At 42.4% G+C, this 21,385-nt stretch overlaps 1 protein-coding gene and 1 long non-coding RNA gene across 4 annotated transcripts in view; one reads left to right on the forward strand and one right to left on the reverse strand.

Annotated features, from left to right (window-relative positions):
• Positions 1 to 211: 211 nt before the first annotated feature.
• LOC116988250 lies at positions 212 to 1,721 on the reverse strand. Its single transcript, XR_004415897.1, has 2 exons — positions 1,590 to 1,721; positions 212 to 612 (listed from the first exon to the last, which is right to left on the reverse strand). It is a non-coding gene; the product is annotated as an uncharacterized LOC116988250 (long non-coding RNA).
• A 168-nt stretch (positions 1,722 to 1,889) lies between these two features.
• mtf1 (metal regulatory transcription factor 1) overlaps positions 1,890 to 21,385 on the forward strand; it is a 52,068-nt gene continuing 32,572 nt past the window's right edge. Inside the window, exons 1-3 of one of the 3 annotated variants that reach the window (XM_033045472.1) lie at positions 1,890 to 2,168; positions 4,530 to 5,018; positions 17,066 to 17,304. In XM_033045472.1, coding sequence (XP_032901363.1) covers positions 4,566 to 5,018; positions 17,066 to 17,304 — 692 coding nt within the window. In that variant the 5' untranslated portion in view covers positions 1,890 to 2,168; positions 4,530 to 4,565. Of the gene's footprint in view, positions 2,169 to 4,479; positions 5,019 to 17,065; positions 17,305 to 21,385 lie in introns of those variants that run through there. The other 2 variants (XM_033045471.1, XM_033045470.1) reach the window with 2 other exon arrangements.

The following is a 21,385-nucleotide window of genomic DNA, read 5'->3' on the forward strand; positions in this document are numbered from 1 at the left end:
GTTGAACTGTGCAAAAAAAGAATTCACTGTGCAGTGCATACAACCATTGAACCATTAAAATAAGCTGAAATGATCTCTGGGTTCTTAAAAAACATGTTCTCATGTTGTGTTTTTTCAAGGCATCACAGCCAGGTATCTTGGATGAGCCAGAAAAGAAAGCTGGACTGGTTATTGCAAAGAATAATCCCACAAGGTCACTCCAACAATCAAAGCTGGTTTGAGATATATGACCTTTATTTTTGAGCTTTTACATTAAAATTATGAACCTGACACGAATGAGCTTTTGATTAGAATAACAGCATGATTACAAACAATAAAGCAATGTAAATCAGGATGCAGCAATGTGATACTACCTTGGATATGACATTTGATGATTGTGATATCAAGGAGTAACTGTCATTTTGCAAGTAATTTTGAATGTGGATACAATGAACTGCAGATGCTGGTTTACAAAAAAAGACACAAAATTGTGTAGCCTTTTCAGGTAAGGCAGCATCTCTGGAGAACATGGATAGGTGACGTTTCAAGTCAGGACCCTTCTTCAGGCTGAATTATTTTGAATGACTGAAGTCTCAGGCAGGAAAGAGTGGAATGACTCTTGGCTTCAAGTGACTAGAAGTACAGAAAGGAAACTGCTAATTTCACAGGAAATACAAGTAAAACATTTAAAGAATCGCTGGCTATATATGTGATCTATACGCATTTGTGAGCATGTGTATATGTACACACACTGAACTTTTTTTTCTCTCGTTTATTACATGGTGTACTATTTTACATATTCTGTTGCGCTGCTGCAAGCAAGAATTTCATTGTTCTATCTGGGACATATGACAATAAAACACTCTTGATTCTAGTCAAAGCTAGTTTATATGTCCATTTGTGCTGAATGGTCCCATGAGAAATCATTATGAGAAGAGGAGTGAAAGAAAGGAGGGGAAAATGAACACTTTGGAAGGTTGAATGCAAAGGGAAAGTATATAGATAATAGCTAAAGCCTCAACAGCATTGATTATACAGAGAGATCTTTGGGTTTAAGTGCAGTTCCCTGAAAGTGGCAACACTGGTAGATAGAGTGGTAAAGACGTTGTGTGGTTTACTTGTCTTCATTGGTTGGGGCATTGAATATAAGAGTCAGGAAGTAACGATGGACGCTCTATTACAGGAATGATGTGTTTGGAGTGGGGCAGAAGCGGTTTACCGGAATGCTGCCTGGATTAGAAGGCGTTAGTTACAAGATGAGGACACAACACGCTGGAGTAACTCAGCAGGTCAGGTATCATTTCCGAAAAATGATTAGTACAGGTGTCAGAGGTTATGGGGAGAAGGCAGGAGAATGGGGTTAGGAGGAAGCGATAGACCAGCTATGATTGAATGGCGGAGTAGACTTGATGGGCCGAATGCCCTAATTCGTTTCGGGTCGAGACCCATGGACAAAATGTTATTGTTTTCTCTCGGCATAATAAAATAAAATTATGTTCATTTCTGCCTCGGGACTTTGGTAGTACCGGACTATCAGTTTAGTTTAGCGGGTGGGGAAGGGGTGCTGGCCTGAGACGACCCTGGACCGCGCTGGCCTGAGACGACCCTACCTCAGGTGCCACTGTGGGTCGACAGAGGCGGCCTCCGCTCACTGCCGCTGTCGCTCCCTCTGGCGAGTAGGCGGCGCTTATTCCATGTAACCCGTCCCCTCGGTGCGGCTGCCGCTGAGGAGGAGTATGATGGTAGGTACACAAAATTGCTGGGGAAACTCAGCGGGTGCAGCAGCATCTATGGAGCTTTGAAGGAGTATGATGGTGGTCGGTGGTGACTGTTCTGGAAAGCTCCACCCTCAGCGTGGAGCCGCCTCACGCTCCCCCCCCCCCCCCCCCCTGCACGTGACACGGGCCAGCCGAAGACGCCGGCTTCAGCCCGCGGGCGCCCGTTGCTGGGCAACCGGGTCAAACCATTTTACAATCCCCACCCGCAAAAACCGCAGATTGTGCGGCTGGCAACGTTATCACTGCAGAAAAGAACGAGTGGTTGAAAGAGAAAAAAATAATGGTGTAGTTGTTTGCGGATTGGGGTTGTGGGGGTGTGGCGGGCTGGTGCACCCAGCATGCCGCGGGGCTGGCGGACCATGGCGGCGGCTGCTGGAGGAGCGGCGGGTCTGGGTCAGGCTGACAGCGCAGGTAAAGCCCAGCTGGGGGAGGGACGGACGGACGGCTCGGTCAGGAGCACCCGGGAGACAGGCTTGGGTTTAAACATGGTGGGAAGCGAGGTCTGTCTCCCGTGACAGGTGAGCGGCCTCGGGCGGATGGCGGGGGGGTCGCGCCGGACCCGGGCTGTCACTGCGTCCGCCGCTACCCGGGTGACGGGGGCCCGTCCCGGCCTCGCCACTCTCCGGCCGAGTAACGGGGAGTGCAGTTAGAGATACAGCATAGAAACAGGCCCTTCGGCCCGCCGAATCCGCGCCGACTACCCGCTATCACTAGTTCCATATTATTCCACTTTCTCACCCACTCCCAACACACTCGGGGCAATTTGCAGAGGCACGTCTTTGGGATGTGAGAGCAACCCGCAGCACCCGGAGGAAACCCACACGGTCACAGGAGGAACGTGCAAACTCTACACAGACAGTACCCGAGATCAGGGTTGAACCCGGGTCTGTGGTGCTGTGAGGCAGTGGCACCGCTGCCCAAGTTGCTCATATTCCTACTCTCCCTCTTTCCAACGGGCACCGAATTAACTGAGTCTTGTTCTCCTTTACTCTCCAACTCTTTAATTCTCCTTTCCCCTACCTCCCTGCTTTAACTTCCAACTACTCTACTGATCTCCTCCCCGTCACTGCAATGAGGCTCAACTTTATCCCTGTGTCCATCCTATCGGTTGGAATGGATTTCATGCCAGAGCAACTGAGTCGGGAATATAAATTAGAGAGGCTGGGGAGAAAATGAGTTTAAACTTGAATTTCTAAGCTATGGCGAAGGGACTCGTCTCCTGGTGACTCGTTTGATATATGGGTTGGTGACTGCCAGGATTAGTGATCTTACACTAAACACTGACTTGCAAAATGTCTCCTTGCACACCATCTCCTACTTGCATTTTGCATGGTTATCTTTGATCTTGGATATTTAGCAAAATGACATCATGGGTGACTTTGGGCAAAAAGGGTTTTTGGGAGAGCTTTGAGAAATGGAGAGTTAAGTTGGGAATTGATTATTATGGAATCTGAATGGTTAATGACAGAATTTCCAGTTGTTGCCTGAAGCGATTGAGAAATGCATCAGTTGAAGGAAGGGAGCTAGGTTTATAGATAAAAAGTTGCAGAGATCTGGCATAGATTTATTTTTTTCCGTCCCAAGCCACTGATTGCTTTGCTCTTATTCTTCCAATATACCAAGACCTGCAGTTGAACCACACAGTTCATCCACGTTCATCTTGGATTAACATATTGGTCGTCTAGTAGTTAGTTAAAATTTTTTGCTGTTTTTTAAGTTGAAATCAGTATATGTAGCAATAAGAATAACAGATTCTTAAACTCCATGAATGAATGCCCTTTGGAATGATGCCCTTTCTGTCTGGATTATGACTACCATTCTGGGAGATTGGAATTACAATGGTCAACTGCCACCCATAGTTGTCCCGGAAGCTCTGTCTAGATATATCAAACTATTACAACGAGGTAGTGACTGCAGCTGTTCAAGTGGCCCATTATAGCTGCTGGGGCATCTGGGAATATGCATTCAATACTAGTTTTGCCAGTGCTTACCTCTATCCTGAGAACGAGTAATGAAAAAAGAATCTGATGCTCTTATATCTACATAAAGCAGACTAACACTGCTTGTCAATTTACTTTAAACTTCAACTTTCATTCAATTTTCATTTGGCTCTCTTTTATGTTATAGACTGATCTACAGACATTCTAGTAATATAATTTTTTAAATGTTTGCCTTTCCTTTGGCAATTTAAAAAATCTATTTATCAGGTGAAGATAAACTATTGATTTTGATCGCACCAAGCAGGGTCTATGGAGTCTATTTAAGTGTTAATGATTCTGTCTAAAATGTTCAGCTTGGCTCAAAATTTGTTCTGTGGCAAGTGGTTGCATTTGATGTTTTGTAAATAACGAATCAAATGTGTGTAAAATTCTACCAGCCTGGGTGTAATTGATAGATTATTGGCCATATAGTGTTTAATGCTTGGTGCAGAAGCAATAATGGAAGTAAAGCATTTTGTTCTAGGACTAGGAATGGGTAAATAATGCAAAATGATGCTGGTATTCTGATGATCAGTACTGCTCCTAAACAAGTGTGCATTATTCTGGACTACATTGTTTGAAATGATCTTGCGTTACTGTTAACTTCCCAAATCAAGCAGAACAAATTAAATATATTTTCTATCCAATGGCAGTGCATTTACTGTAAAATGTTATTGGGCATCTTGAAGTTGTGAATTATGCTATGTAAATATATTTATTGCACTTGAAGGAAACTATTTAGCCATGTTTTTATCCCTGCATTAACAGCTCTCTCTGTTTCATGACCATTCAGAAAATTCCACCATTCTGGTATAATCGAGAATACAACATGGGTGACAATGACCCAGAAAAGGATGAACTTGTGTCTGAGAATAACAATGTTGCATACTATGAAACAGAAGATGATGAAGAGGAGATGACTAGGGAAGAAAAGATGGGCTTTTCTGTAAAAAATGGACTTCTGTCCTCTTCCTCTGGGACTGTTTATGATCAGACAACTGTCTTAATAGAACAAGACCCCATTGGCTTAGACGATGAGGAAGAAGATGATGAAGAAGGAGGCAACAATAACAACTTGGTGACTTTTTTATCAGAGAATAGCGAGGATAACTTTTACCTGATATCGGATCCTGATGGAATGGCACAGGGTTATGTGCATCACACCATTTCTCCTGATCAGATTCAGTTCACCATAAATCCTGGATCCACACCAATGCCCAGGAATATTGAGGGAGCCACACTCACCTTGCAATCGGAGTGTCCTGAGACCAAGGTTAGAGAGGTAAGTGTTTCAAAAAAAAAGGACAGAGTGTGGTTCTATTAAATATTTAGTAAGAGCTAATTCATTCGCACCTGCTAGTATTTTCAGAGTTTTCATTGTGTTAAGAGGTTTTTAGACAGCAACTTGGATATGCAGCGAATGAAGGGATATGGATCTTATGCAGATGAAGCAAATTAGTTTATCTTGGCTTCATGTTCGGCACAGACATCATGGCCCGAAGGGCCTTTTGCTGTGCTGTACTCTTCCGTGTGTTAAAGCTCAGAGTGCAATCGGTACATTAATATTGGAACTGCAAATCAATTTGCATCCTTTCTTTGCAACTGCTTAGATATGCTTAGTAAGGCTAATATGCAAGGTGTGTTAAGGCAATGAAAGAGTGATGGTAGTGTGGTGCCAAACTCTTTTGCAGTGGTGGTACCAAACTCTTATCTTGCACTGCTCTTCTGCAGGCTAATGACCCACTGTGATACCAGTGTGGATACTACTCTTCTGCAGGCCTCTGACCCACTGTGAAACCAGTGTGGATACAATATCCATTGATGGACCAGCTGCTTTAGCTCTACTAACAGCTAAGATAAATTGCCTTGATAATTAGCAATTCTTTTCTTTTTTTACTTGGGGTGTGGTCTGGGATGGAAAGAAAAATCATTCCATTATAGACAGCACTAGGCCCTACAGTTGGGATTATAATCCCAGTAAAAAAGAATAAGATGTTCCCAAAGGCTTTAACATCATAAATGAAGGAAGGGCCATCTTTATTATGGATAAAGGCACTTCTGTGCTATAAGGGGGTAGTTTAAAGATACAATGTGCAAACAAGCTTTCGGCTCACCGAGTCAGCGCCGACCAGCTCAGCGAACACCCTGTACACTAACACTATCCTATACACTAGGGACAGTTTACAATTTTGCCAAAGCCAATTAACCTACAATCTTGCATGGCTTTGGAATGTGGGAGGAAGCAGGAGCATCAGGAGAAAACCCATGCAGTCACAGGGAAAACGTACAAACTCTGTACCGACAGCACCTGTAGTCAGGATCGAACCTGGGTCTCTGGCGCTGTAAGGCAGCAGGTCTACTGCTATGCCACTGTGCTGCCCAGGGCACATCTTGGGAGAAGCAGTGGTGACTTTAGCTAATTCTATCAGTGTGAGCATCGGATGCAAGAATTGGGGACTGAAATGGCCCTTTGCCATTCTTCAGGGTCATGGTTGAATTTCGACCTCCATTTTCCTGCACTATCCCCCAAATCCTTGTATTACCTTTGTATCTGCAAATGTTTCAATCTGTTTTAAATGTACTGAATTTATCTGAGACTGCAGCCCCCAGATTTTAAACTTCTCAGCTGGGGGAACCTTGCTCTTTGCACCCACCCAGTTAAGCTGTGTAAGGTTTTTTTCAACTAATTGGATCACATCATTCTTCTAAACTCTAGAAAATACAGACCATATATCCCCAATCTCTCCTTGTGGCAGCCCCCCCCCCCCTCCCTCCCCATTCCCTGAATCAGTCTTGTGAATATTTTGAATGTCCTGTAGCATTCCCTCTGTGAAAATGAAACCGCAACTGTATAGAATACACTGGGTGCAATTTTACCAATATTCTATGTAATTGCAATGAAACTTCTTTTTACTCCTCTATTCAAATCCTACAATCTAAGCCAATATATAATTTCTCCAACTTGCGGCACCTGGACGCTAGTTTCCAGTGTACAAGCATACCAGACTCGAACATCAACGATCTGCCAGTCACCATTTAAAACGCTCTGCTTTTCTGTCTTCTACCCTAAAGTGGATTAACTCAAATTTCTCCAAATTATGTTCCATCTGGCAAATTCTTGTTTAGCTTGTATTTATTTCCTTGAGGTTTTTTTAATCATCCACCTTCCTACTCATAATGCTGGCTGTTTTTGCATTGTCAGTAAACTTGAAAATAGGGCAGCACAGTGGCACAGCTGGTAGAGACACTGTCTCACTGCCGGAGACCTGGGTTCAATCTTGACCTTGGGTGCTGTCTGTGTGGAGTTTGTACATTCTCCCTGTGGTTGCATGGGTTTCCACTGGGTACTCTGGTTTCCTCCTACATCTTAAAGATTTGTGGGTTTGTAGGTTAATTGGTCTCAGTCAAATTTCCCGCTACGGTATGGGGAGTGGATAAGAAAATGGGGTAATAGGGAACTAGTGTGAACATGTAATTTGATGATTGGCATGCTTAATGGGCTGAAGGGTATGTTTCCATGCTCTATCTCTATCTCTAAACTAAACGTGACATTAGTGTCCCCTCAGCTAACGCATAAATGTAGATAATGAACAGATTGGTCTCAAGAACCATCTCCTGCAGTACCCGACTATTCACTTCATTCTGTTTATATAATGCAAATCTCAGTCCATGCCAGGGAATAACACCAACGGTGCGCTAACTTTGTTAACCAACTCCTGCACGAGTCCTTCTTGAAAACCTTTTGAAAATCAAGATCAAAAGGCCACTTGATGGTGACTGACTACTAATGTTTGTGAGGGACAAAGTCAGTTATTTTAAGAAGATTTAACCATATATTAAGCGACAAACTGGCCTCAATGGAGTCATAAATCTGATGATAAGTGCAGTGTGCTCAACACAAATGAATGTAATACAAAACTTGTTTGTACTTTCTAAGGTGTAAGAGTACTACTTAAAAAAATAAAACCTATTAATGACAGGAAGTTGATGATAACAAAGCTGTATAAAAGCATGGAAAAAGACAATACTAACACACATCTTGTGGGGAGGAGTGATAGAATAAGCAATAAAATTTGATCAATAGTTGATGAGAACTACAAAAATGCAATGTTAAAATAAATTTATTTGGGGCATCACAATCAGTACACCTTAATAAGACAATGCACCAAATGGCCTTGTTCTGAAATACTAAAACTATAATGGTATAATTCATCTTTGGAATAAAAGTTTGATCAATAGCAATGTAGACCCATTGAAAACATGGTGGCGGCATTTAAAAAAAAAACAATAACGAAATGGCAGACATTGAGTACTTTGCGTTATTATTTGTATAAGATGAAGAGGGAAGTAAAAATAAAATACTGAGGATCCTGGAAATCTGAAATGAAATAATACTGGGAATACTCAGCAGGTCTGGCAGCAGATGTAAAGAGAGAAAAAGAGAAACAGGATTAAGATTTTGGTTTGACCTGTTATTCTGAAGGGTCACCCAAGAGGATACCAAGTTCTGCATCCTAATAAAACAATATTGCTTTGGAAAATGCAACCAACTGCAATTAATATAAACAAATATTTGGTAGTGAAGAATATTATGGGACTAAAGTGTGATATGTTTCCAAGATCAGAAGGTTAATATTGCAGAGCTTTAAAAGATCTGAAATGTTCAGTGATACTACAGGTGCACAACCTTTTATCCGAAAGCCTTGGGACCAGACACTTCTCGGATTTCGGAATTTTTCGGATTTCGGAATGGAAGATTTTTAGCGTAGATTAGGTAGGTAGCGCGGGCGGCTTGAAAAGTCTGGAGCGGCTGCCTCCTCCCCGGAGACCGGGGAATCTTTGTAAATCATTGCTTAAATGTTAGTCAGTTAGTTTGGAGGGATTTTATGTGGTGGGGTGGGGGGGGTGAAGGGGGAAACTTTAATTCTTAGTCCCCTACCTGGTCGGAGAGGCGGGGAGTGGGCAATGCCTTGCCGGGTCGCCGTGCAGTAAGTTCCGGAGAGCTGTGGCTGCCGACTCCCAACATCACAGAGCTGGGGCTGCAGGCGTCCGGCCGCGGGCGGAGCCGGTTGGAGCTCCGACCCCGGCAACTCTACCCCTGGCTGCGCGGCGCTCCAAATCCAGCGCCGCCCGCCCGGAGCCCCAGCTCCACGATGTTGGGAGTCGGCGGCCACAGCGCTGGGATACCAGCGGGTAGCGGGCAATGCCTTACCGGGTCGCCGTGCGGTAAGCTCCGGAGCGCTGTGGCCGCCGACTCCCAACATCGCGGAGCTGGGGCTGCGGGCATCCGGTCGCGGGCGGCGCAGGAGTTGGAGCGCCGCGCAGCCTGGGGTAGAGTTGCCGGGGTCGGAGCTACAACCGACGCCGCCCGCGGCCGGACGCCCGCAGCCCCAGCTCCGCGATGTTGGGAGTCGGCGGCCACAGCGCTCCGGAGCTTACTGCACGGCAACCCGGTAAGGCATTGCCCGCTCCCTGCCTCTCCGACCAGGTAGGGGACTAAGAATTAAAGTTTCCCCCTTCACCTCCCCCCCCCACTTCACATAAAAGCTCTCTAAACTAACTGACTAACATTTAAGCAATGATTTACAGATGTTTAAGTGTCTCCCCGGTCTCCGGGGAGGAGGCAGCCGCTACAGTAGTACAGACCTGGGTTGACCGTGGGTCGTTTCGGGTCAAGTTTGGCGCCAAACGCGAACTTTGGTGTGCAGACGACATCCTGGAAAAAATGTCCGATTTTCGGAGCTTTTCGGTTTCCGGAACTCCGGATAAAAGGTTGTGCACCTGTATAAGTCTATGATGTTATAATTAATCTTTGAAATAAAACATTGATCAATGTCAACGTGGGCAATATTTAAAGTCATCCTCTGTTTTTATCTGAGGGGAGGAGATGGGACCATTCTTTTAGATTAGAAAATGGATATATTGCATCACTTCACTATTTAATAAAATAAAGCAAAAGGGAGAATTCTGCACAAGTTAACCTGACAAGTATTGAATAGAAATTATTGGAATAAGAAACTTTAGCAGTTTCTTTCCACAGATGCTGCCTGACCTTTTGTGTATTTCCAACTTTATCTGCCTTTATTTCAGATGCTTGACATCTGTGAAGATTGTTTTCTATTTTAATGAACATTTCCTTTATTTCTTCTTTACTTTACATGAATTCTCCTTTCCTTCCCTAATGCAACCTGCTTTAGCATATCTCAATTACAAAATGCTCTGCTTACTTAAAGCCCTGTCCCACGGTACAAGTTCATTCCAAGAGCTCTCCCGAGTTTGCCCTGATTAGAACTCGGAGATTTACGGTAATGGCCACTCGTCGGTACTCGGGGCTCTCATGGACATTTTTCAACATGTTGAAAAATCTTCACGAGTCTTCCCGTGCTTACCTGTCGTTAGCAAGTCTTCCCGAGTACCTGCCAGTTATTGTTACGAGCCGCTAAGAGACGTACCTGAGCTCCGACGTACCCGCTACGTTCATTCTCCGTGCTTACCATGAGTTTGATTTTTTTTTAACTCGAGAGAGCTCTTGGAATGAACTCGTACCGCCCGACAGGGCTATTAAATCAATCCAGTGTGAAACGTTCATAAATATTGAATGGGTATGATTGCTAGCCATTGGTTTCTTTGTCATCATCAGATCAAAATTCTCACCTATAGAAGCAGCCAGAACGCATGATGTAGTACAAAATCTAATGAATTTGATTAATAATTGGAGAAGGGCTTTCCTGCTCTTGTCCAAGATAATGCATTGGAATCTGTTATCTCAGATGAAAGGACAGACAGGTCCTTTTGCTTAGCATCTCATCTGCAAGACAGCATCTTCAGTGGTGCCATATTTCCCCTCACCTTACACTGAAGTATCAGAATAGTTATTTGTGCTTAAATCTGTTTGGTTGTGGCCATGGAGCATAGTCATCTGATTCAGATTGCCATTTGATATTGTACTAAATGCTAAGTTTTGGCTGCTCCTGTAGGTGAGAATTATGATCTCTGAGGATGACCATGAAACGAAGGGCTAGCAGTCGTGCCTATTCAATATTTATGAAAACTTCACACTGGATCGCCAAACAAGCACACCGGTCAAAAACAGGTTGCATTAGTGAAGTATAGTAGAATTATTTAAAAGAAAACGATTACAGCATACTGTCTTCATAATATAATTTTGGTATCTGCTCAGAGCAGATCATAAGTTTCAATAGGAGTATTGCCACTTGAAGCTTACTTTCAAATTAATAATGGTTACTGGAAGCAAGTTTTAAAAAACTGCTTTAATGAATGGCTAAGAGATTGTGTCAGCAAGGGTACCTCATTATTTTCTGTGTTTAAAACTGATAAACTGATTTATTTTGATAAACTGATCAAGTATTTAAATTGCATTCAAATTTTGTGAATGCTATGTTGCATATTTGACTATGTGGAAGTTCTTGGATGTTACTGTGGTAGCTCCCTTTCATGTTGCTTCTCAATTAATCTTCCATAAGACATAGGCTCATAGAGTCTGCACGATTCACTCATGGCTGATCTATTTTTCAATCTCAACCTCATTCCTCTGCCTTCTCTCTGTAACCTTTGACTAATCCCTAGCCACTAATCCTGAATCTTTCACTCTCAACTTAAAAAATAACCAATGTCTTGATCTCCACAGCCGTCTATGTCAATGCATTCCACAGACTTGCCACCCTCTATCTAAAGAAATTCCTCCTCATCCCCATTCTAAAGGTACGTCCTTTTAGTATGCCCTCTGGTTCTAGACTCTCCTGTGACTGGAAACATCTTTTCCACATCCACTCTATCTAGGCCATCCATTATCTGGTAGGTTTTGATGAGAACAACCTCACCCTTCTAAACTTCAGCGTAGTAATTGTTGTATTAGGTTGCCAATATGTCAGAAGATCCTTGAAATTCATTCTCTGCCAGATGAAGGCTAAATTGTATTCCTGATACTGTTTTATCACCCCACCAAACCCAGGGCAAAAGGACAAATTAAACCAGCCACTACAGTAAATGTTTTGTTTGTACTCTGACACACCTCATGGAAATGTGGAGATTAATCCTTCGAATATTTCATCATCCTAGAATTTTCTGGGAATGGCGAGTTGCGTGTGCTTGTTCTCTCCTTAGGTAGGCACGTAGCTCAAGTGAATCTGCTGTCTTCACTTTCCCAACAAAGATGGTTCCAATGTGGTCAATGAAACCCTTTGTGGTAAAGGCCATCCAATTGTCAGAACCATCATGCAGCAGAGTGGAAAGAAACTCAAGAGGTAGATAGAGCTCTCAGGGCTAACGGAATCAAGGAATATGGGGCAAAGACTGGAACGGGGTACTGATTGTGGATGATCAGCCATGATCATATTGAATGGCGATGCTGGCTCGAAGGCCTGAATGGCCTACTCCTGCACCTATTGTCTATGTTTCTATGTATCTATGCATCTACAGTGCCCCCCATAATATTTGTGACAAAGACCCATCATTTATTTATTTGCCTCTGTACACCACAATTTGAGATTTGTAATAGAACAAATCACGTGGTTAAAGTGCACATTGTCAGATTTTATTAAAGGGTATTTTTATACATTTTGGTTTCACCATGTAGAAATTACAGCTGTGTTTCTACATAGTCCCCCCCATTTCAGGGCGCCATAATGTTTGGGACACATGGCTTCACAGGTGTTTGTAATTGCTCAGGTGTGTTTAATTGCCTCCTTAATGCAGATATAAGAGAACTCTCAGCACCTAGTCTTTCCACCAATATTTCCATCACCTTTGGAAACCTTTATTGCTGTTTATCAAAATGACGACCTATTTGTGCCAATGAAAGTCAAATAAGCCATTATGAGGCCAAATAAACCCTGTGTCACTGGATCTTGGACTTTCTGAAAGAGAGACCGCAGTCAGTCCGTATTGGCAAGAACACCTCGGGCTCGATCACGTTGAGCACCGGCTCCCCTCAAGGCTGTGTGCTCAGCCCGCTGTTGTTCACACTGCTCACACATGACTGTGCTGCCAGATTCAGGGACAATAGATCATAAAATTTGCAGATGACACAACAGTCGTGGGACTCATCAGCGGAGATGAGGAATCAATGTACAGGGAGGAAGCGAAACAACTAGTGGACTGGTGCGGCAACAACAATTTAGCATTAAATGTCGACAAAACAAAGGAGATGATTGTCGACTTTAGGAGGTCGCAGCCAAAACACACATCCCTCAACATCAGTGGCACCACGGTGGAGAGAGTGGAGAGCATAAAGTTCCTCGGAGTGCAAATTACAGACAGTCTCACCTAGTCCAGGAACAACACTGGGATTGTTAATCGGGCCCATCAGCGACTGCACTTCCTGAGGAAACTCAAACAGGCCTCAATCCCCACCAACATCCTCAGGACTTTTTACAGGGGCACGGTGGAGTCTGTACTCACGTACTGCATGAACACGTGGTACTCCAACTGCAACTGCTCAGATAGGAAGGCTCTGCAGAGGGTAGTGAGGGGAGCAGAGAGGATCATTGGCGTCTCCCTACCCTCGGTACAAGAACTGTTCCAGAGCCGCTGTCTGAAAAAAGCTCTGAGAATAGCTAAGGACAAACTGCACCCCCTCCACACACACCTGGATCTCCTGCCATCAGGCAAGAGATACTGTAGCATCAAAGCCCGGACTACCAGACTGCTAAACAGCTTCCTGCCCCAGGCTGTGAGGCTGCTAAACAGCCACTCCACCTGATTCTGCGGCTTTGCACTGCCATTTTAATAACTCTGGCACTGGCCACTCAAATGAGCTGCCCTGGACATTTTAATGATTGTTTTTACTGTATTATAATGTTGCTGTTTTACCTGCTTTTAACTATTTATACTGTTTCATCAGGGACTGGATTGTTTTTACTGTTATTATGTGTGAAATGTTTAAGTTTCATGTGCGATGCTCCGGTATTCCCTGGGAAACGTCTTTTCATTTTGCACTGTACAACTGTTGCTTTGCAAGATGACAATAAAAGTTGATTGATTGATTGATTGAGACTAAGAAACAAGAATAAAACTGTTAGAGACATCAGCCAAACCTTAGGCTTACCAAAATCAACTGTTTGGAACATCATTAAGAAGAAAGAGAGCACTGGTGATCTTACTAATCGCAATGGGACTGACAGGCCAAGGAAGACCTCCACAGCTGGTGACAGAAGAATTCTCTCTATAATAAAATAAATCCCCAAATACCTGTCCGACAGATCAGAAACACTCTTCAGGAGTCAGGAGTGGATTTGTCAATGACCACTGACCGCAGAAACTTTATGAACAGAAATACAGAGGCTACACTGCAAGATGCAAACCACTGGTTAGCTGCAAAATTAGGATGACCAGGTTACAGTTTGCCAAGAAGTACTTAAAAGAGCAACCACAGTTCTGGAAAAAAGGTATGTGGACAGATGAGACGAAGATTAACTTGTATCAGAGTGTTGGCAAGAGCAAAGCATGGAGGCGGGAAGGAACTGCCCAAGATCCAAAGCATACCACCTCATCTGTGATGTTATGGCCTGGGCATGTATGGCTGCTGAAGGTACTGGCTCACTTATCTTCATTGATGATACAACTGCTGATGGTGGTAGCATAATGAATTCTGAATTCTACATCCTACCTGCTCAAGTTCAAACTAGTGTCTCAAAACTCATTGGCCGGCGGTTCATTCTACAGCAAGACAATGATCCCAAACGTACTGCTAAAGCAACAAAGGGGTTTTTCAAAGCTAAAAAAAGGTCAATTCTTGAGTGGCCAAGTCAATCACCCGATCTGAACCCAAGTGAGCATGCCTTTCATATGCTGAAGAGAAAACTGAAGGGGACTAGCCTCCAAAACAAGCATAAGCTAAAGATGGCTGCAATACAGGTCTGGCAGAGCATCACCAGAGAAGACACCCAGCAGCTGGTGATGTCCATGAATCGCAGACTTCAAGCAGTCATTGCATGCAAAGAATATGCAACAAAATACTAAACATGACTACTTTCATTTACATTACATTGCTGTGTCCCAAAAATTATGGTGCCCTAAAATGGGGGGACGGGGGACTATGTATAAACACTGCTGTAATTTCTACATGGTGAAACCAAAATGTATAAAAATGGCCTTTATTAAAATCTGACAATGTGCACTTTAACCACATGCGATTTTTTTTTCTCTATTAAAAATTTCAAATTGTGGTGTGCAGAGGCAAATAAATAAATGATAGGTCTTTGCCCCAAACATTATCTATGTAAGCTCTGGTCATCCATGTTTTGGTAATTGACTTCTTATTGTGTATGGTGTGCACAGCCTAAGGTTGTAGGTCATCTTGTTCTATTTGATCTATTTGTTTGTGCACGTTGGGTTGATTGCATTAGTCGAAACAGAGTGGACCACATGAAGGTTGCAATCTCTCATCCTGGCAATTGACTGAATCAGGCTAATAAACAGCTTGAATGTTTCAGACATTAATAAACATTCACAAACATTTAAATAAGCACCATTTCAATTTAATCATGTTGATTAATGAAAAGAAACACCATGATATTGAACAGTTATAAAATCTGTAAATCTGCCTTCTGCTCCTGTAGATGTGGTTGTCCATGGAGAAGAAGGGGAACCATACACCAGCAATGACCTGCCCTTGAATGGCAGCTGAAAGTTGGTGTTCTGTCACTGGATTTCCCACATATGGGAAAACATTACCAATCACTTCTCAATGTCCAGACCTCTGTATGTTGCACAGTACCCCTTTAGCTTCCTGATGGTTATGGAAGGAAGCTTCTCACAAGATCCATTCTAAAATCTTTTGGAATGTGCGTATTTATCTACCAAATTGGCCTGCATCTTGTTGCCTTCCTGGCTTATGGAATGGATTTGCTCATCTACTTCTGGTGAATCAGAAAAGTTGTGTAGGAAGGAACTGCAGATGCTGGTTTAAACCGAAGATAGACACCAAAAGCTGGAGTAACTCAGTGGGTCTCTGGAGAAAAGGAATAAAAATAAAAAGGACCATTTCTTTTCTCCAGAGATGCTGTCTGACCTGCTGAGTTACTCCAGCTTTTTGTGTCCATCTTCGAAGAAAAAGTTGTGAGGGTCTTCCCATGTGAGCAGAAATGCTCAAATTGTTCCTAATGTAGTAGTGCAAATCTGTGGCCATTCTGTTTGCAGAGATTGCCGCCGATATGTGCACGTCAGATCCTGTAACTAGTTTGCTGGGTTTGAGGGTATTGCCTGTGGGAGGCTTATTAGTTTGGACATGAGGAGAACTTACTGCTGTTCTTCGAATGCTTTGATTTGTTCTTATTTGCTAATTCAAGCAAATTGATCCTCGCTTCAATGATTCATTTGGAAGGAAGCCCCACTTATTACAACAATTCCGTAAATGCATTGAAATGCCACTTTTGATTTTGTTCTTGAATATAAATTAAAAGTAGAAATGTTGCAACTGAAACTATTTGTTTTGGGAATGTTTGCAACATGTTGAATTATGACTGGATTCAATGATAAGAATCTGAATTGCAACATCTCAAATGTGGGCTTATGGCAGCAACACTGAATTGTCTATGCTGATGAATGTATCACTAAGGGGAACAACATTTTCAAAGTCCTTGTAATCAAATGTTTTCACTGGTGGGAGCAGTACACGGTTGTTGGTAAAGGTAAACCGAGATTCTTGAATCTAAGTGTTATCAGGATAAACTCTCATTGTTTTAGGTGAATAAATGTCAACCCACATACTTTGTATTTAAGCTGTTCTCTTGGAAATGTGCTGAGGCAGTAGTTTCATTTCTCTACTGCTGTGATTGACTTTTAAAATTTTATTTAATCATGGGATGTGTGCTCCATTCAAAACCAGACAATAGTGTTAAGTCATCACTTTAAGTACTGTAGTCCTTATGCAGTAAATGTTTTTTTTTGGATAGCTTAACCAGCAAGAGCAAGAAGGACCAGTGTATCGGACCTTGCATGCTATGGGGACAGCTATGTTTAGGAGGATCTTATTGATCTACCTTGGTAGTTCAGGTTATTTTCCATTGTTTTAATATTTCTGCTATTGAATGGCATTTGGACCTGTTAATATGTCTTTAATGTTGAATCTGGGAGGTGGCTTGCATTGACTGACTACCTGCACAGTTGCATTTCCTTTGTCCTCTTCCAATTGCAAACATTTGTGGATTGCGATCAAGACATTTAATATCTAAGATTCAATTTGTTGCCTTTCGTCGCAAAGTTGATAGTTGTATGGTTGATTTTAACTTTAAAACATATTAAATGATGTGCTTAAATTCCAAATGGAAATTGGGTAATTTGAAGTTTTTAACATTTTTCTGCACATAGGTCAAACGATATCAGTGCACATTTGAAGGCTGTCCACGTACGTATAGCACAGCAGGGAATCTACGGACACATCAGAAGACTCACAGGGGTGAATACACTTTTGTTTGCAACCAGCAAGGCTGTGGCAAGGCCTTTCTCACCTCTTACAGCCTCAGAATTCACGTCAGAGTCCATACCAAGGAAAAGCCATTTGAATGTGACGTACAGGGTTGTGAAAAGGCATTTAACACACTATATAGGTAAGTTGATTACAACTATGAGTATGCTCTCATCCATGTCTGAATGTCATAACCAGATATTCACAGAATTTGATTAACGCTGCAGTTCTACTGGTGTACTGGTGTGTTACACTGAGTAAGTAGTTGTTATTTGGATGAATTGTGTCAATCCATTTACGATCTGGTCTAGAATCCACAAATGTTTTATTGTCTATAAAAAGCCACCTTAGTTAATGAAAGGAAGTGAGTCTTTCGCACATAACTTTATATTTAATCCCTGGCTAAACGATGCTGGTTAATTCGAAATATAATAAAGTTTAACCTGTTTTGAGTGAATTTAATCCTGTAAAAAATATTAAATTAGCATAAAGGTTGACCTCCCAAATGAGTGCATTGTTCTTTGTTTATTAAATTCAACTTACAATTTTATTTGGGTGGATTCACCAGGAGAATTCAGTCACTAACTTAAATTCTACTGGGTTTGTCTAGATTTCACTTCAGACCTTCAAGCTCTAAAGTTAAATTATTTTCAGTACATCCCTGAATGTACATGTATTTTGCACAGCACGACTTGGTTGTGAAAGGATGTGTAAAATGAATCCGGTTTCTTTTTCCACAAATGCTTGATCTGCTGAATGTTTCTAACATTTTCTGTTAACTGCAGATTTTCTATTATTTTTAGTGACTTGTGATTGAACAAGATTTTCTGTTATATAAATTGATAATGTGTTTGTATTTTGATTGGTGGAAAGAGAGGGGTGTGTATATATTAAATGCCAGTCGGGCCCCATAACTGAAGAAGAATGTGCTGGCTTTGGAGAGGGTCCAGAGGAGGTTTACGAGAATGATCCCAGGGTTGATTGAGTTGACATATGAGGAGCGTTTGAAGGCTCTGGGTCTGTACACACTGGTGTTTAAAAAGAGGGGGGATCTCATGGAAATATATCGGATAATGAAAGGCCTAGATAGAGTGGATGTAAAAAGGATGTTTCCAATAATGGGAGAGTATAGAACCAGAGGACACAGGCTCAGAATAAAAGGATGTACCTTCAGATTGGAGATGAGGAGGAAGTTCTTGTGCCAGAGAGTGATGAATCTGTGGAACTGCCGTAGAGGCCAAGTCATTGGGTATTTTTACAGCAGAGATTGATAGATTCTTGATTAGTAAGGATGTCAAAGGTTAAGTGGAGAAGGCAGGAGAATGGGGTTGAGAGGGAAAAATAAATTGGCCATGATTGAATGGCGGAGTAGGTTTGATGGGCTGAATGGCCTAATTCTGCTCCTATGTCTTATGCTTTTAAAAATGAGAAGTTGCCACAAAGAACGTAGGTCGCATATTTTACCCATTTCTGTAATTCTTTCAATTTCACTCTTTAAAATAGAATTTAATAATACCTGGTCTTTTAATGAAGGATTAGTCTTGACCTAAAGTTAGTTGTCCAGACCTGCTAGTTAATAAACTAATTTTAAAATGTGCGCTTACAAAAAATCCTCGTTCAGGAGCCACCATAATTAATGGTGTCCACACGTGTATTTCTTCCATTTCCCGGCGCCCTGCTCTTCTCCAAAGGCAGAACATCAGTGAGCATTCAGAACACAAAGCGCTGGAGCAACACGGTGATACAGCCAACCACCGCGAAGAACAGGAAAGTTGTCGCTGTAATTAAGATGGTGAAAGCACAGTGTACGGGAAGGGTCACATAAGTCCTTTAAAGGAGTGGGGGGGGGGGGGAGAAGGAGTGGAGACAACCTTTAAGAAGCCAAAGATACATGGCTGTGAAGCTCGGCCATGATTGTTATTAACGTTACCAATCGGTTATCCTTGGTTCTGAAAACTACTGTTTACGTGGGGTTTTTTCCCCTATGAGCCAATGAAATTCACCGGTCAGCACCGGCTACATCCTATGAGAACCTTCGACCTCCTGGCAACCCACCAGGACCTCCTGGCGACCCACCTACGGCACGAAAATTCTCACCACTCTCCATGGCGGCTTCATTCTGGTTGCAGCTAATTTTTCAATATGTTGAAAAAATTGCGGTGACCATAATGAGGCAGCAACTAGCTCCCAGAATGCGGGAACTCCTCACGGCCATGAAGGCGACTCCCCGGCAAACACCCGCGAACATGTGGCGACCATGTGGCGACTGCATAGTTTCCTGCAGTCGCCTAAAAAGTCGCCTAAGTGGGACAGGCCCATAACTCTGTTGGCCTCTGTTCCATCATGCTTTTCTAGTATGTAAACTCTTAGGTTAAATATATTACAGACAACTCGCCTTCCTTATTTTCAGAATTTCCCACATCACATACCTATCTGTCAGTTTTTGTCCTTCTCCATTGCTACAGAGAGGCCAAATTAAAATTGGGAAAACAACAATTCACTTCCCTTGGGTAGCTTACATCCATCAGTATTTCCTAATTTTTGGTTAACTACACCTCCACTGTTCTCTTCCTGAATGCATTCAACTATCAACCAAATTTTAGTTTTAGTGATACAGCTTGGAAACAGGTCTTTCAGTCCACCAAGTCTATAACAACCATCAATCACTCATACAGTAGTTCTAAGTTTCCACTTGCATCCTACACTCTAGGGTCAATTTACAGAGGGCAATTAATTTACAAACCTGCACGTCTTTGGAATGTGGGAGGAAACTGGAGCACCCGGAGAAAATCCATGCTGTCACAAGGAGAACATAGGAATTCCACACTGACGGCACCCAAAGTTGGGATTGAACCCTGGTCTCTGGCGCTCTGAGGCACCAGGTCTACCGCTGGGCCTTTTCTCCCTTTGTTCATCACTCCATCCTCTTCATCCATCCTGGTTCCTTCTGCCTCTCATTCTCGTTCCAACTGTCACCCATCTGGTTCCAACAGTTACCCACCAGCTACTGTCTCACTCCCCCCCACCCCCCCATATACTGCTACATACTGACAATCTTTCCTTTTCATGCTGATACAATGCCTCGACCAAAAGTGTCAACTTTTTGCCTTCAGAGTCCTTTCAACATACTGCTTTTGTTCTAGATTCATACATTTGCTCTCTTGCCTTCAGTTAAGTTGCAAGATTTTATTTTTAATTCAGCTCTCCTTTTCCTTCAGTATATTTGTCTTTTTTCCAAATGGGATATTTAGTGATAGGAGTGCAGAAATTGAATACAGCTTTGCTACTTCTGTTTTGCAATGCTAAATTTAACTTGCTTGTGCAAAATACAATGCTGCACCTGCTTACAGAATCTGAATTAGCTGCTGGTATCCAAGGGGAGCTAACTTTAGTTATCAATATCTTTATTTCTTGTTTTTATTTTTTTTAATCCTGCAGGTTGAGCATTACCGAGTGCTCATGTTGTCTTTAAATTATGTAGGCAGACAGACACCCGAGTTGTTTGTTGGCATGTGTGCAACAGGAGCTTTACTTTCATTACCCTGAGGGAATAAGTAAAAATCAAACTTGTTTTTCATATTGTGGACAAAAATGCTGGAGAAACTCAGTGGGTGAGGCAGCATCTATGGAGCGAAGGAAATAGGCAACGTTTCGGGCCGAAACCCTTCTTGAGACTGAAGAAGGGGTTCGGCCCCAAAAGGTTGCCTATTTCCTTCGCTCCATGGATGCTGCCTGTAATGCTTTAAGCAAATAACTGATCTTGGCATCAGGTATTAGTTTAAATAGGAAAATTCTTTATTTTATTACACACCCTGTTAATCCATGTGGCATGAACTGATTTACAATCAATGCATATCAAGAAATTAGTCACATTTTGAACGAGAGGACAGTGATGTTAGTTGTGCCAAAATAATGTAAGGAAATTGTTTTTGGTCTATTTCTCAATTCGCTGACATTCTGTATCTTTTCACTCAATTTCATATTAGCCAATTTGACCGACTGTGCAACAAGTAATAACAAAGAACTTGGGCATTTGCTTGAATTAATGTTTAAAGCGTGGGTTTCATTTGTGTGCAGCAATTTTTCGGAGACATTGGTGATGAGGGAACGTTGGGTGAGCCATTTGAGCTTTGTAGGGAGAGGAAAATGAGTGTCTACATAAGATTTAGTTTTCAGTAGACGTTTCCTTTTTCAACAACTGTCCGACTGTTTCCTTTAAAACA

Source organism: Amblyraja radiata, chromosome 27, assembly GCF_010909765.2.
Source record: "Amblyraja radiata isolate CabotCenter1 chromosome 27, sAmbRad1.1.pri, whole genome shotgun sequence".
NCBI classification, from domain to species: domain Eukaryota; kingdom Metazoa; phylum Chordata; class Chondrichthyes; order Rajiformes; family Rajidae; genus Amblyraja; species Amblyraja radiata.